Source organism: Aethalodelphis obliquidens, unplaced genomic scaffold, assembly GCF_003676395.1.
Source record: "Aethalodelphis obliquidens isolate GAN/ISIS:26980383/991018 unplaced genomic scaffold, ASM367639v1 scaffold112, whole genome shotgun sequence".
Lineage (NCBI taxonomy): Eukaryota > Metazoa > Chordata > Mammalia > Artiodactyla > Delphinidae > Aethalodelphis > Aethalodelphis obliquidens.
In genome coordinates this window covers 383,662-401,254 of record NW_020838056.1, presented here as the reverse complement: position 1 = coordinate 401,254, position 17,593 = coordinate 383,662, and the positions used below count along the sequence as shown (strand labels likewise).

The 17,593-nt window shown below is 40.4% G+C and overlaps 1 protein-coding gene across 9 annotated transcripts in view; it reads right to left on the bottom strand.

Moving 5' to 3' along the window:
* Positions 1-17,593, bottom strand: part of ULK4 (unc-51 like kinase 4) — a 523,006-nt gene that overhangs the window by 456,893 nt on the left and 48,520 nt on the right. For all 9 annotated transcript variants that reach the window (XR_003430904.1, XR_003430903.1, XM_027097134.1 and 6 more), the window contains one exon: positions 11,229-11,307. Coding sequence is in view for 7 of the 9 variants with exons in the window: in XM_027097134.1 (XP_026952935.1) it covers positions 11,229-11,307 (79 nt within the window). In the remaining 2 variants the exon portion in view is untranslated. The remainder of the gene's footprint in view (positions 1-11,228; positions 11,308-17,593) is intronic.

Genomic DNA, 17,593 nt, shown 5'->3' with positions numbered 1-17,593 from the left:
AAGGTACGGTAGTAGATACCTTTAGAGCAAAGGGAGAGACTAGCGATCGAGACAGGGCACACGGGGTGTGCTCGTGAGCTGGCAATGTTCTATTTCTTGAACCAGTGGCAGCTTCCTGGGTTTTCACTTTGTGACAATTCAGTGAGCATGAAATTTATGTTTTGTACACATTTCTGTATATTTGTAACTCTTCAGTAAAAAAAAAAAAAAAAAGGCATTACCATCTTTGATTCAAAAAGAAAGCACAAAGCAATCCCTAAATCTGTAATGCCAAAATATGTAATACAAATTGAAAAATATAATTATATATCATACTGGTGACAGAAGTACAAAGTGAAGAATTATTTGAATTGACTTGAAAACTCAGTATTTTGACTGTATATATCACCTAGTGGATTGTATCCCAAGGACCAAAAAAACCAAACCAAAACAAAAATATCTTAAACAGCACTTTGTAGTTTTACTGTTAGGAATAATATGGTTATTATTTTTAAACTATTTAATCTAAACTATAGGTTAAAGAAAATAGGCATGTTAATGTCACAGCAGCTAAGACTTTCAGTTTATGAGAAATTAAAATTTTAAATAAAAAGGTAAAAACCATAAGTTTAAATGTGAACTGGAAGTATAGGTACGAAAGAACTTGTGACTTTTCTCTTTAAGAAATATTTCCTAGCTCTCACCCACGAAAAGTTCTAAAAGAAACGACAATCCCAGCAGCAGTGAGCACCCCTACCCAGACTGCATTCTCGAAGCACCATTTTCAGCTAAAATTAAACAAGGTTCCTTATAGAATTGACTTCAGAACTAGGGCTGACTTTTCCCAAGAACAGTGAAATCTTGTTGACAGAAAGCAAGTAAGGTATCAGACACAGTAGTAGGCTCATGTAGAAAGTAGAGAGGAGCAGACTAGAACGGTCTCCCATTGGCCTGAGATGGAACAACTTTAGCACCCAAAAGACTAATGACTGCAACAGACTGAAATAAACATACATACGTAAATCCATAATTTCTTAATATAAAGCAAATCTCATTGGACAGATTAAGACTACTAACGCACCAACTTATTATTCTGAATATGGGTCTATAAAGGGCAACAATCATTTATCCTGCCTTTGCTAAACAAACTATATTTTAGGATAACCAATTAGCTGATATGGGAAAGCTCTTATGTAAGGAAAACTCCCAGCTGTAAATGAGAAAGGAATTACAGAACGAGAAAATGATCATTTTTGCAACCCTAAAGGACTAATGCAACTAAGCAATGATCATCAACGGATGCTAAAACTACTAAGTATGAGAGTGATGGGCAAGTTCATAACCACAGGGCTGACCACACCTGAAGCCAGTGAGCAAACACAACACCAGTAATAAGGAGGCAACCAGACATTATTATACACACCTCCCTATGAGGCAACAGGAAACACACAGCACCAGGTAGGGGGAATTCCTACCCTTCCTCCATAAAGCAACTTGAATCTCATCAAGGCTCTACACCTAACTAGCAGTCACAAGAAATACAGGTGAGAGAGAACCATGGCACCAAAAGGACAGAAGAAAGTTTCCAACGTTCCAGCTTTGGCTAAAACAAATGACAATTTGTCTTTGATAAATAAATGGCACTAAAAAATAATAGGAAAATGTTTGAAATTAAGGGACTTAAGAGTCAACGTTATCTAAATGCAGTATAGGACCTTGTTTCAATCCTGGTTCAATGATAAAATACAAAATGACATGTATGAGGGACTTCCCTGGTGGTCCCGTGGTTAAGAATCTGCCTTCCAATGCAGGGGACGCTAGTTCAATCCCTGGTCAGGGAACTAAGCTCCCACATGCCGTGGGGCAACTAAGCCTGTGTGCTGCAACTACTGAGCCCACGTGCTCTGGAGCCCATGAGCCATAACTAGAGAGAAGTCCATGCGCCACAACAAAGAGCCCACGTGCCACAACTAAGACGCAACGCAAAAAAAAAAAAAATGACATGTGTAAGATCATCAAGAAAACATGAACACTGGGTATTAGATGATATTAAGAAACCACCGTCGATTTTGTTGGGTGTGATAATGGTATTGTGATTGTATTTTTTAAAAACCTTTTCTGTTAGACAGATGTACTAGAGTATTTAAGAGTATAATATGATGTCTGGAATTTTTTTTTTAAATACTATATCAAGGTGGTGGTGGAATTCCCTGCCAGCCCAGGGGTTAGGACTCCACAGTTCCACTGCAAGGGGCACAGGTTCAATCCCTGATTGGGGAAATAAGATCCCGCACACCACATGGCACAGCCAAAAAAAAAAAAAAAATTATAGCAAGGGGAAGGGAAAGGAGGAGGGGGAAGACAGAGGGAAGAGAACAGAGAGAAGGAATGGGATAGGGAGGGTGAGTGAGAGAGAGATAAGACAACAGACGAACAATATTAGTAAAATTCTAGTAATTGTTGGAATTGATAGCTCATTATTTCAGTCTACTTTTATGTATGTTGACATTTTCCTTAATAAAAAATATTTAATGAAGGGATCAAACTAGAGTGTCTATTAATATTCCTTCCAGTTCTAAATTTTAAGGCTCTATATTTAATTTCATAAAATATATCCACTGCATGCTTAAGACTACATATATATAGGATAATATAAAATTTACTTTAAATTTTTACACACAAGAACCACAACAAACCACAACAGGGTGGTAAATGTGATATCTAGGAATAAAAGTTTAAGAAGCTGGCAATATTCTTCTGTAGAAAAGACAAAGAAGAATTGAATAAATGCTTCTAAATATTCAATATATACAAGAGATCATGACCAACTCTTTTCTGTAGCCATTGATGATAGAATAGGATGGAAGGGACTTAAATTGTATCATAAGGATCGTAAAATGGATTTTTCTCCATCTCTTCTTGTCTCTTTGTAACAAATTATACTGCCACACTTTCCCACCATTCTTATAATCATTTATTAAATCCTTTAACACTGACTGAATACCAGAAATACAGATTACTTGGCTGGCTAGGCACTGTGGATTACAGTGATGAATAATAAAATGAGGTCCTAGGGCTTCCCGGGTGGTACAGTGGTTAAGAATCCGCCTGCCAATGCAGGGAACACGGGTTCGAGCCCTGGTCTGGGAAGATCCCACATGGCGCGGAGCAACTAAGCCCGTGCACCACAACTACTGAGCCTGCGCTCTAGAGCCCGCGAGCCACAACTACTGAAGCCCAACGCCTGGAGCCTGTGCTCCGCAACAAGAGAAGCCACCGCAATGAGAAGCCTGCGCACCGCAACAAGGAGTAGCCCCCGCTCTCCGCAACTAGAGAAAGCCCGCCTGAAGCAACGAAGACCCAACACAGCCAAAATTAATAAAACAAAATGAATAAAATCTATCCTTAAAATGAGGTTCTGGGCTTCCCTGGTGGCACAGTGGTTGAGAGTCTGCCTGCTGATGCAGGGGACCCGGGTTCGTGCCCCGGTCCGGGAAGATCCCACGTGCCGCGGAGCGGCTGGGCCTGTGAGCCATGGTCACTGAGCCTGTGCGTCCGGAGCCTGTGCTCCGCAGCGGCAGAGGCCACAGCGGTGAGAGGCCCGTGTACCGCAAAAAAAAAAAAAAAAAAAAAATGAGGTTCTATAAAAAAGAATGAAATCATGCCATTTGCAGCAACGTGGAAAGACCTAGAGATTATCATACTAAGTGAAGTAAGCGAAAGACAAATGTCATATGGTATCGCTTATATGTGGAATCTAAAAAAAAGAAAAATGATACAAATCAACTTATATACAAAACAGAAATAAACCCACAGACATAGAAAACAAACTTATGGTTACCAAAGGGGAAAGAGAGGGAGGATAAATTAGGAGTTTGGGATTCATATATACACACTACCATATATAAAATAGATAACCAACAAGAACCTACTGTATAGCACAGGAAACCATTAATATTTTGTAATAACCTATAAGGGAAAAGAATCTGAAGAAGAATATATATGTATGCATAACGGAATCACTTTACTGTACACCTGAAAATGACACACTATATCAACTATACTCCAATAAAAAATAAAATAAAATTTAAAAAATAGATTACTTTAATAAAATAAAATGAGATTCTATGCCTTTAAAATGCCTACAGGATCTTCAACCATGAGTTTTATTGTCTGCTGGTAGTAAACCTACTGGAAAAATCAGAACGCGTCTCACACTTGACATTTTATTAATGATTTACTGAAAAACTATGTATGAAGACACAACTGTGTTCCAGAAAGCTGGTCTCAAGAGTTCTGAACCTAAGGCTCATCACAGGGCCTCCCAGGAGTCCAAATCTCCTGGAATGACTGCATTGTTCTGGAGAGGCTGTCATGGCTTTCATTAATCTCAAATGGTAATCATTGCCAATGGACTGGAACCACATTTCATGCAGCAGAAACTCCAAAAAACAGGGAAAAGATGAACACGGTACCAAATACCTGCCAAGCCTACTTCTTCCCGAAGTTGTAAAATAAATTCTTAACTTGAAAAACTTTGTTTCCAGTGTTTGAGCGCCCTCTTGTGGCTGTTTTAATTGTTACAGCCAATTGGTCATAGGAATTAATCAAGAACTAAAAAACGTTAAGTAGTAACAGAATAAAAAAAAAAGATGGCATCACAAAGGAGCACCTGACACAATTTCTTCTGTAAACTCGTCATTATCCAACAGAAAATAATTCACAGTATAGTATATTCATAATTCAAAAGTTTCCTAGGTAAATATACACTTGCTTTTTTAAATTAAGTATGATTTTTCCCAAGTTTCATTTCAAATTAATAAAACATCAGCAAACACCCAGAGAGGGAAAAGTGAAAGAACAGAGTACACAAGGACCTCAGGAATTAACACGCACCTCCTCCTCTCAATGGAGCATCAGGAATGCAATGGGTTTTTTTTTGTTTTGTGTGTGTGTGTGTGTGTGTGTTTTGCGGTACGCGGGCCTCTCAATGTTGCGGCCTCTCCCGTTGCAGAGCACAGGCTCCAGGCTCCGGACGCGCAGGCTCAGTGGCCACGGCTCACGGGCCCAGCCACTCCGCGGCATGTGGGATCTTCCCAGACCGGGGCACGAACCCGTGTCCCCTGCATCGGCAGGCGGACTCTCAACCACTGCGCCACCAGGGAAGCCCAGGAATGCAATGTTTAATAAGGGACAGCAACAGGAGCTGGGGAAATACTTTGAGAACACAGAGTACCCAGTCTCTGAAGAGAAGAAAGCACTGGCCACAGAACTCAACCCAAGTGAGCACGGGGACAGGTTCAGCTCAAGAACTGCTGGGCCAAATGCTCCCAGTAGCCGCAGCCGCAGCAATTTCCAGGGGGACCAGGCCACAGGCATGGAGCCAGGGGTGACTGATGCCTTCTGCCCAGACCTGCCCGTTCCTGTGGCAGAATATACTATCCCATCAGAGCCACAGGAGTCCCAAGCATGAGGACTTGGGCAGCCTCTCAGCTCCAGCCCTGCCTTCTGTTCTGTCTTCCCCAGACTCTGTGCCTCAAGGCAGCCCTCATCTCCAGACCTTCCATGACTCCTACCTACGTATGCGTCTCCCTCATCACCTCTGGCACCGAGCGGGAGCTGACCCTCTAAACAAGAGCCGTCACAGCCCCAGGACATTCCTGAATGTATAGATCAGTCTTGCCCAGGGAATGTCCTACTGATGTCTAGGCAAACTATCTATGACTGTGAGATTCATCTCAGCGTATTTCCCAGTGCTGAAAGGATGAACTCATTTGCAATGCTATTCAGCATTCCACTGTGGGAATGCGACATACTTTGTCGATTCTGCTGTTGATAGACACGTGGGTTGTTTCAAATCTCGGGCTGTTACAAATCATGCTGGCAATATATATTCCTGTACATGTCACTTGTTACCCTGGGTTACAGGGTAGTGACGTGCTCAGCTTTCAGAGATCAAGCAGTTTCCCAGAGCGGCTCTGCCCATTTACATTCCTCAGCAGCATGTGAGCCCTCCTTCTGCTCAGTATTTTCACCAACACTGAGGACTGTTAAGGCTTTTTAATTTTTGCCAGTCCGGTGCCTGTGTTGAAATTTCATTTCGGATTTGCTTTTCTGATGCCTCAGCACTTTTCATATTGAATACTAGAATTTATATTGGCCAGACTTGGTTATTAACGTCTGCCTTCAAATATCATAGCAATCGGCAGATCTATCAACACTCTTCAAAATCTATCTGTGGAAAAAAAAAAAACAAACTCGTATCCAGAATAAAATCATTTTTTACTCTTTCCACCGCTACAAACCTGGTCCAAGTCACCAGCACCATCCCTCATCTGAACTGCCACAGCCCCCTAAACTGGTCTGATTCCACCTTGCCCCCGTCCTTGTAACAAAGTGATCCTTTCCAAACATCGGCCACACCACGGCACTCCTCTGCTCCAAATACTCCAATTGCTTCCCATCTCGTTCAGACTAAAACCCCAAGCTCTGACCATGGTTTACAACAAGGTTCTGGATGGCCTGGCCTCTGGCTACCTCACTAACCTCATCTCCCATCGGTACCTCATGCTCAGTTCCAGCTACACTCGCCTCCTCGTTGCTTCTCGAAACGTGCCGATCACTTATCTACCCCCAGTCCTTTCTTTTTTTCTTTTTACTTATTTTTATTGGAGTATAGTTGCTTTACAATATTGTGTTATACTGTACCGCAAAGTGAATCAGCTATCCGTATACACATATCCCCTCTTTTATGGATTTCCTTCTTATTTAGGTCACCACAGAGCACTGAGTAGAGTTCCCTGTGCTCTACAGTAGGATCTCATTAGTTATCTATTTTATACATAGTATCAATAGTGTATATACATCAATCCCAATCTCCCAATTCATCTCACCACCACCCTTTCCTCCTTGGTATCCATACGTTTGTTCTCTACATCTGTGTCTCTCTCTATTTCCACTTTGTAAACAAGATCGTCTATACCAATTTATTCAGATTCCACATATATGAGTTAATATACGACATTTCTTTTTCCCTTTCTGACTTACTTCACTCTGTATGACAGTCTCCAGGTCCATCCATGTCTCTACAAATGACCCAATTTCATTCCTTTTAATGGCTGAGTAATATTCCATTGTATATATATACCACATCTTCTTTATCGATTCCTCTCTTCATGGACATCTAGGTTGCTTCCATATCCTGGCTATTGTAAATAGTGCTACAATGAACATTGGGGTGCATGTGTCTTTCCCGTCAAGAATGTTCTTCCCCAGCTGAGGGAACTATTCCCTCAATTCCCTCAGGTCTCTGCTCAGCCTTCCCCAAACAGCCAATCTCTAAACCACCGCTGCTGCCACCTCATCATTTCCAAACCCTGCTACATCTTTCCCACTGAAGTTATCACCACCAAATTTTATATATTTATTTGTTTATTATCTCTCTCCTTACACTGGAACACAAGCTCTGCAAGAACAGAGATTGCCATCTATTTTTATAAAATAAGCACCTAGATAGCACCCTGTACATACGCAGGTACTGACAAATATTTGTTAAGAATCAGAGTATCGTACATATGTCCATGCCACTCTCTCGCTTTGTCACAGCTTACCCTTCCCCCTCCCCATATACACTACCAAATGTAAAATAGATAGCTAGTGGGAAGCAGCACATAGCACAGGGAGATCAGCTTGGTGCTTTGTGACCACCTAGAGGGATGGGATAGGGAGGGTGGGAGGGAGACGCAAGAGGGAAGAGATATGGGAACATATGTATATGTGTAACTGATTCACTTTGTTATAAAGCAGAAACTAACACACCATTGTAAACCAATTATACTCCAATAAAGATGTAAAAAAGAATAAGAGTATCAATGCCAAGAATGAAATGGATTATCAGTGCCTTGAATAAAACAGCATCTATGAATTCCTTCTAGAACAAGACAAGAACTTGCCTGGAACGACGGTCTTCCTGCAAGTAACACAGGCCATACCCACAAGAGGTACTCCGTAAGTGTTCAATTCGTAAAAGAACAAGAAAGAACTTGCCTTTTCCTTCTCCATTCCCTTCTCCCCTACCTTTTCAGACCCTCTAAAACAATGCAGAATTTACTTCCATGCTACTATTTTTTAAGAATATTTATATTCTTTTTCAAGAATCCATTCTTTCCAGATTATATTTCACAACAGTCGCACCTATTATTTAGACTTACATTTAAATAGATTCATTGTTTTTATTTGTTTCTCCTTTACATTATCTTAAAACTTGGGTGGGAAAGTGGGTGTTGAAGTTGGCAGCTCCTCAAGTAGCTTGCTCAAGTAAATTTTTTTTAGAAATGTTGGTGAAATTCAGATTGAGTTTCTGAAAATGTCTTCTGGCCCCACAAGTAGGCAGTACAATGGACGTAACAGAGAAATTTAACATCACATGACCTCCTAAGTGTCGATCCATTTCCACCATTTTCTTTATCTTCTAGCCTTCAGTGTTACAGAAAAATTAAAAGTAAGTCTAATTTGCTTTTATTTGCTTATAACCTGGGTTTTAGATTTTATTTTTATCTTTGAAATTACAAATTTCACCAGGATAGGTCTACGTATGCATTCTTTTTTTCAATGTTTTGCCTGACATTTGGTGAAAAACCCTTCATCTAAAGATGTGAGTCTTTCTTCAGCTCAGGGTGAAATTTTCTCCTATTATTTTTCATTTCTGTTTGCTTGGATCTCTCCTCCTGGAAATCCCATTGTGTTTATCTTAGATAAGTGCTGTCCCCTAGAAATAGAACTCAAGCTACACGGGCAATTTAAAATTTTTCTAGTAGCCACATTAAAAAATAAAAGTAAAACTTTTAATATTTATCCTAATATATCCAAAAATACTGTTTTAGAATGTAATCTAAAAAAGAGTGGATATATGTATTTGTATAACTGATTCACTTTGCTGTACACCTGAAACTAACACAACACTGTAAATCAACTATACTCCAATAAAAATTTAAAATAAAAATGTAATCTATAAAGAAAATTACAGGTGAGATACTTTACATTATTCTTTTTTTTTCATATTGAGTTTTCAAAATCTGGTGTGTGGTCTCTACTTGCAGTTCATCTCCATTCAGACTTGCTGCTTTTCAAGTGCCTAGTAGCACTTTTGTCTGATGGCTACCATACTGGACAGTGTAAGAGATGTTCTGCAACTGTCTTCCGTGCCTTTTTAATTCATGATTTTTATCCTTTTTTCTTCTTCTGAATCCTAAGAGAATTCACATCTTACTTATCTTCAAATTCACTAACTCGGCTTCTAAGGTACCCAGTATCTCCTACTTACTACTGCATCTACTGAATATTTTAATTCAGTCATATTTTACACGTTCAGGGGCTCTTTCTTCATGGCACACTGTTCCCTCCTATTTTGATTATCCAGGAATGTCCTCTAGAATGTCAGGACTTGGTCTTAGAATTTTCATCAAGTTCTCTCCCATCTCCTGCAGCAAATACGTTTCATTGGAGACCCTTTGCTCTGAGTCATCAGAAGGAGCCTCCACTCCTGAGCTCCTAAGTCTTCTCCTCTTCTGCCTAAGTGTCACTGCCCTATCTGCTTGGTCTTTTACATAAAAATCTAGTTTATAGATCTCTGATAGCCAAGCTGGGTACCATCAGTGATCATATAGGTCACAATTCATTTTTCTTGGTCACAAAAAGAAGGAAAAGTTTAGACTTAGTAACATTTTCTTTAGTAGCTCAGAGGTCTAATAATTGCAGGGAATGGGGACGGAATCATAAGCAGAGGAAATGCACAGAGCACAAATTAATCTCCCATTTGCTTCCACCTAGGCAGCCCAGGACTAGCTGGAATACCATCCCAGCAACTGGCTACGGTACTGGACAGCACAGATACAGGACAGCTTCCTTCACCGCAGATAGTTCTATTAGACAGTACTTGGCTAAACAATTCTTCTCAAAGCCCCAAAAACCACACTAGCAGGTCTGGCTCTACAAAAATCCCTTCTTTTTACCATTTTCTCCTTCCTTCAGGAGTTCTGCCCCTCCCCCTTAAAGGCCTTGGTTTTTCTCACCTATTTTGACTCAACACTCTCCTAGCCCAAGGGATAAAAATCTACTGCCAGTTAAGTGCAGTACACATTAACAGGATAGATAGAAAGTAGTTTTTAGTGTTCAGGAACATTCAAAAAGGCAGTACGGGGCTTCCCTGGTGGCGCAGTGGTTGAGAGTCCGCCTGCCGATGCAGAGGACACGGGTTCGTGCCCCGGTCCGGGAAGATCCCGCATGCCGCGGAGCGGCTGGGCCCGTGAGCCATGGCCGCTGAGCCTGCGCGTCCGGAGCCTGTGCTCCGCACCGGGAGGGGCCACGACACTGAGAGGCCCACGTACCACGAAAAAAAAAAAAAAGGGCAGTACAATGGTAGCATCCACTTCGTGGGACTTGGAATTACTGGTTAATTAATAAGGGCTTCCCAATATTGGTATTTGAAAGAAATGACTGATTCAGGTGTCCCTCAGCATCTGTGGGGAACTGGTTTCAGGAACCCCACAAATACCAAAATCCACAGATGCTCTTATATAAAATGGCCTAGTATTTGCATATAACCTATGCATATCCTCCCACATACTTTAAATCATCTCTAGATTATTTATACTGCCTAGTACAATGTAAATTTTATATAAATACTTGCCAGTGTGCTTTCTGAAACTTTCTAGAACTTTTCTCCCCCTGAATACCTTCAATCCATGGCTGACTGAATCCACAGACTCAGAACCCGTGAATACACAGTGCCGACCACATTTGAAAATACCTTTAGTGCACGCCTGGCAGTTAAATACTGTCACTACTGTCAGAAATAAATGACAACTGGTGGGGATAAAAACACTAAATTCAATGTGAAAAACCCCCAAATATTTTAATTTGAAGTTGAGCTGGGCTTCCAGTAGAAAATACTTTAGTTATAATAAAATGTTGAGTAGACCACATGAAAACTAGTAATGAAATAAACCTTATCCATAAATTATTGAAACGCAGTAATGATGCCTAGAGTCCACAAGCCTTGTAATTCCACCGCACCACCTTTGACAACAGACTGTGCTGTAAACGAGCGGCTGTGCTGAAGTGTACAGGCCTACTGAGGTTATTTTATAACAACTGCCACAATTCCACACTTAACACCGATGAAAGCTGCATGTTCTAAAATCAAGAACAATCTTTGCCATTCGTAACATTTCAGTAATAAAAGAAATTACCTCAATAACAGGTGTATTTTCCTGGAGCTCCGTTGTGTGCGAGGCCAGTAAACCAATCAACCGAGCTACCTTGGCCCTTCTGTAAACAGAGAGAAAATGAGCTCAGAAGTGGAGAGTTAGGACCAAGGAAACCAACCCCAGTTAGTCACATTACACAACTGTAAGCATTAACATGAGATAGAAGTGGAATGAGACAGGGTGAGCAAACATTCCTGTACATATATGGTCCAGAGAAACGTTCCCTTGTGTACACAGGGAGACCTGAACGCAATGCCCTCCGTAGCACCATCTGTAACAGTGACAAAAACTGAACAAGTTGTGCTTTAATAGTGAAATGGAAAATAAAAATTTTTTAAAGTCTCTGCTTGTTTTTTTTAACATCTTTATTGGAGTATAATTGCTTTACAATGTTGTGTTAGTTTCTGCTGTATAACAAAGTGAATCAGCTATATACATACGTATATCCCCATATCCCCTCCCTCTTGCATCTCCCTCCCACCCTCCTTGTGCTATGCCGCTGCTTCCCACTAGCTATCTATTTTATATTTGGTAGTGCATATATGTCAATGTTTCTCTCTTACTTTGTTCCAGCTTATCCTTCCCCCTCCCCGGGTCCTCAGGTCCACTCTCTACATCTGTGTCTTTATTCCTGTCCTGCCCCTAGGTTCATCAGAACCATTTTTTTTTAGATTCCATATAAATGTGTTAGCATACGGTATTTGTTTTTCTCTTTCTGACTTACTTCACTCTGTATGACAGACTCTAGGTCCATCCACCTCACTACAAATAACTCAATTTCATTTCTTTCTGTGGCTGAGTAATATTCCATTGTATATATGTGCAACATCTTCTTTATCCATTCATCTGTCAATGGACACTTAGGTTGCTTCCATGTCCTGGCTACTGTAAATAGTGCTGCAATGAACATTGTGGTATAACTTTTGTGTGTGTGTGTGTGTGTGCAGTATGCGGGCCTCTCACTGTTGCGGTCTCTCCCGTTGCAGAGCACAGGCTCCCGACGCACAGGCTCAGCAGCCATGGCTCACAGGCCCAGCCGCTCCGCGGCATGCGGGATCTTCCCTGACCGGGGCATGAACCCATGTCCCCTGCATCGGCAGGCAGACTCTCAACCACTGTGCCACCAGGGAAGCGCACATGACTCTTTTTGAATTATGGTTTTCTCAGGGTATATGCCCAGTAGTGGGATTGCTGGGTCATATGGTAGTTCTATTTTTAGTTTTTTAAGAAACCTCTATACCGTTCTCCATAGTGGCTGTATCAATTTACATCCCCACCAACAATGCAAGAAGTTTCTCTTTCCTCCACACCCTCTCCAGCATTTATTGTTTGCAGATTTTTTGATGATGGCCATTCTGACTGGTGTGAGGTGATACCTCACTGCAGTTTTGATTCGCATTTCTTTAATGATTAGTGATGTTGAGCATCTTTTCATTTGTTTGTTGGCAGTCTGTGTATCTTCTCTGGAGAAGTGTCTAATTAGGTCTTCTGCCCATTTGGGGGTTGTTTTTTTGTTATTGAGCTGCATGCGCTGCTTGTATATTCTGGAGACTAATCCTTTGTCAGTTGTTTCATTTGCAAATATTTTCTCCCAGTCTGAGGGTTGTCTTTTCATCTCGTGTATGGTTTTCTTTGCTGTGCAAAAGCTTTTAAGTTTCATTAGGTCCCATTTGTTTATTTTTGTTTTTATTTCCATTTCTCTAGGAGGTGGGTCAAAAAGGATCTTGCTGTGATTTATGTCATACAGTGTTCTGCCTATGTTTTCCTCTAAGTTTTATAGTGTCTGGCCTTACATTTAGGTCTTTAATCCATTTTGAGTTTATTTTTGTGTATGGTATTAGGAAGTGTTCTAATTCCATTCTTTTACATGTAACTGTCCAGTTTTCCCCACACCACTTACTGAAGAGGCTGTCTTTTCTCCATTGTATACTCTTGCCTCCTTTATCAAAGATAAGGTGACCATATGTCTGAGGGTTTATCTCTGGGCTTTCTATCCTGTTCCACTGATCTATATTTCTGTTTTTGTGCCAGTACCATACTGTCTTGATTACTGTAGCTCTGTAGTATAGTCTGAAGTCTGGGAGCCTGATTCCTCCAGCTCCGTCTTTCTTTCTCAAGATTTCTGCTCTACTTATTAGCAGACCAATGATTTTATACGCAAGTAGTCAGTAATTAATATCAGGATAGTGAAGCATATGTGTATATATTCACTTGAAAAGAAATTTTTAAAAGTCTAACAAATCTTGTAAAAATACTTTCAGTGAGGTGTTTGTTTCATTACCCAGTGGAAAATGAAGTATTAAATTATAAAAGTAGTTTTATAATGAAATATAAATTATTAAATATCACTTCAGGTGATTTGGAAAAGTTCACTTCACGGAGAAAATTAGTTTTGATAAGACTTTTTTAATTGGAAAAAAAATGGTTGAGTTGATTATAACTGTACTCTTACTTAGTAATGCTTGCATTGCACGTTCCTCATCTAGAGAGCCTCTACTTTTCATATTCGTAAAATAAACTGTGCAGAACCCGTGGAGGGAAACAAATCACACTCAGAGAAGTACCACAGGTAAGTGTTCATGTTGTCAGAACTCTATCATACAGAGATAATTCTTATGGATTTCAATGCTTCTTGGATTAGCCATTTAAAATCTCTAAACATAAACAGATTAAATAAGTCCTAGGCATTTCTATGATTAGCATTCTGCCTCTGAGTAAGAAGATTATGTTTTAAAAGTAATGGTTTCGAAAAAGATTTGGCAGGACACTGGCCCAAAATTTACAAGGAAAAGCTTCCAGTCACAGCTCTGTCACTGACCAGATATGGGACCACAGTCACGTCAATTACACTTCAGTTTTGAATTGCTTAAATGTGTGCAGTTTAGAAGGTCAGATGGATTAACTTCTAAGTTTTCTCACAATGTAAAACAAATGCTATTATCAAAAACTCACTAATGAATTAAAGGATGCAAGGCAAAAACTTATCTCAGTTCAAAGACAAGCTCAAAATACTTCAGAAATCTTGAAGCACTTTTTCAATCTACAAAATTAGATAATGGCAACCAGATTTATCCAACTAAAAGAAAAATGTATCAGGACATGCTAATTAAATATTTTTCCCATTCTCACGAGAAACAATTCCTATCAGAACTAGAGAAAACACCCTCCTTGAAACTCCTACAGTTTTAAGTTGTAAACTATTTAAACTAATAGTGACAATATTTCTCAATTTATACCAAATACTTACATACAACTATATCTACATGTAATGCCCTCACAAAACTGGCTCCGTCTCATAATTCAGAATTCTTCTTAAAGGTCACCATTTCGGGTGCCCCTCATGACCCATTATGCTGTAGCTCAGAACATCCCACATCCATAACAGCACGCAAAGCTGCAATGGCCAATAAACCTTCGTGCGATAACAAACATTCCATGTCTACATTGTTCAACACAGTATCCACCACATGCATGTGACTATCCAGCACTTGAAGTATGGCTGGTGCAACTGAAGAAATATATATATGTATATGTATACCCACACACACATAAAATTTACTTTAAGGAACTAGTTTATTTTTTACTGAAGTATAATTGATGTATAATATAAGTTACAAGTGTACAATATAGTGGTTCACCATTTTTAAAGATTATACTCCACATATAGTTATTATAAAACATTGGCTATATTCCCTGTGTTGTACAATATATCCTTGTAGCTTATTTTATACAAATTAGTTTGTACCTTTTAATCCCTTACCCCTATCTTGCCTCTCCTCCATCCCTCTTACTGCTGATAACCACTAGTTTCTTCTCTATGAGTCTGCTTCTTTGTTATATTCACTAGTTTATTTTTCAGATGCCACATATAAGTGATATCATACAGTATTTGTCTATCTCTACTTCACTTAGCATAATGCCCTCCAAGTCCATCTGCGTTGCTGCAAATGGCAAAATCTGGTTAGTTTTATGGCTCAGTAGTATTCCATTGTATATATGTACCACACCTTCTTTATCCATTCATCTGTTGATGGACATTTAGGTTGTTTCCATGTCTTGGCTATTGTGAAGAGTGCTGCTATGAACATTGAGGTGCATTATCTTTTCAAATTAGTGTTTTTGTTTCTTTCAAATATATATCCAGGAGTGAAAATGCTGGGTCATAGGGTAGTTCTATTTTTAGTTTTTTGAGAAATATGGAACTAGTTCTAAATTTAAATAACCACATGAGGCTTCCCTGGTGGCGCAGTGGTTTTAAGAATCCACCTGCCAATGCAGGGGACACGGGTTCGACCCCTGGTCCGGGAAGATCCCACATGCCGTGGAGCAACTAAGCCCGTGTGCCACAACTACTGAGCCTGTGCTCTAGAGCCCGCGAGCCACAACTACTGAAGCTCCTGTGCCACAACTACTGAAGCCCCTGTGCCACAACTACTGAAGCCCGTGCGCCTACAGCCTGTGCTCTGCAACAAGAGAAGCCATCACAATGAGAAGACTGCGCCCCACAACAAAGAGTAGCCCCCGCTCACTGCAACTAGAGAAAGCCTGCATGCAGCAGCGAAGACCCGATGCAACCAAAAATTAAATAAATGAATAAATAAATTTAAATAAATAACCACATGCAGCTAGTGGCTACTGTATTAGAGCAGATCTAAAATGTTACAGTTACTTCTTTGTGTGTTTAATAAAACAGACTATTTATTATCCATATCCTCCACTAGCCCACAAGGTCCATGAAGGCAGGGCTGCGAGCACTAAGACAGTACGTGGCATGGTCCCTCAATAAATGTTTGTTGAATGAATATAATATCAACATCAAAACAAAGTAACTAAACACATTAGTAGAAAATGGGTGGGTAAAAATATGACTGAATAAAGGTAAACAAAATTGGAGCAGAATTTTCAATGTAAATATCAAAGCAGAATTTAAGGCTAAAATCATTAAATGAGGAAAAGATTGTTTGAGGACTAAAAACAGTATGACCTACAAAGGATGTAAGCTGTGGGTCGTTACAAACCATATTAATAAAGAATACTAATATATAATATTATTATATTAATAATAATAAAGAATAAAAAGTAAACCCAATAGTAGTGGGAAACTCCAATCTACTTCTCTCCCAAGCACAGCAAGAAAGCCACAGTGAATACAAACATACAAGCATCATAGTAACAGATGTATATATCAAGCTCTACGATCTAAACTCGGACCACACTTACTCAGTGGGAGGCTGTATAGGATGGTGTTCAGGACTCTGGAATGAAATGTCCTGAGGCCAGTCTTGGCCCCATGGTTGGGGCGGGGGAGGAGAGGAACCCTGGGTTAGTTACTCCTCCTTCATGTGCCTGATGACTTCATGTTAACTAGGACTAACAACAATATGTACCTCACCAAGTTACTCAAAGAGTCAAAGGAAATAATCCGTGTGGAGAAATTACCATGGTGTCTAACATTTAATATGTGCTGAATGGGCTAGCTATGATTACCACATTATCTACTACATTCATGACATTTTTTTTTTTTTCTGCGGTACACGGGCCTCTCACTGTTGTGGCCTCTCCCGCTGCGGAGCACAGGCTCTGGACACGCAGGCCCAGCAGCCATGGCTCACGGGCCCAGCCGCTCCGCAGCATGTGGGATCTTCCCGGACTGGGGCACGAACCTGTGTCCCCTGCATCGGCAGGCGGACTCTCAACCACTGCGCCACCAGGGAAGCCCCATGACGTTTTTTTAATGATTTTTTATTAGAGCACAAAGATAAATTCATAGAATTCCCAAAGGCAGAAATTATACAGGACATATGATGATATAATAAAAGTGAAATAACAAACATAAACCAAAAATCCTAAACGCTTGTAAATTTAGAAGCACTTCTGTATAGCTTAGAGAGCAAATGAAAAACAAAAATGCCCATTAGGGCTTCCCTGGTGGCGCAGTGGTTGAGAGTCCGCCTGCCGATGCAGGGGACGCGGGTTCGTGCCCCGGTCTGGGAGGATTCCACATGCCGCGGAGCGGCTGGGCCCGTGAGCCATGGCCGCTGGGCCTGCGCGTCTGGAGCCTGTGCTCCACAACGGGAGAGGCCACAACAGTGAGAGGCCCGCGTACCGCAAAAAAAAAAAAAAAATTGCCCATTAATCACAATCGTGTAAATAACACAGATCAAGAGACTGTCATATAGAGTGAAGTCAGAAAGAGAAAAACAAGTATCATATATTAACGCATATATGTAGAATTTAGAAAAATGGTACAGATGAACCAGTTTGCAAGGCAGAAATAGAGACACAGATGTAGAGAACAAACGTATGGACATCAAGGGGGGAACGCGGGGGTGGGGGTATGAACTGGG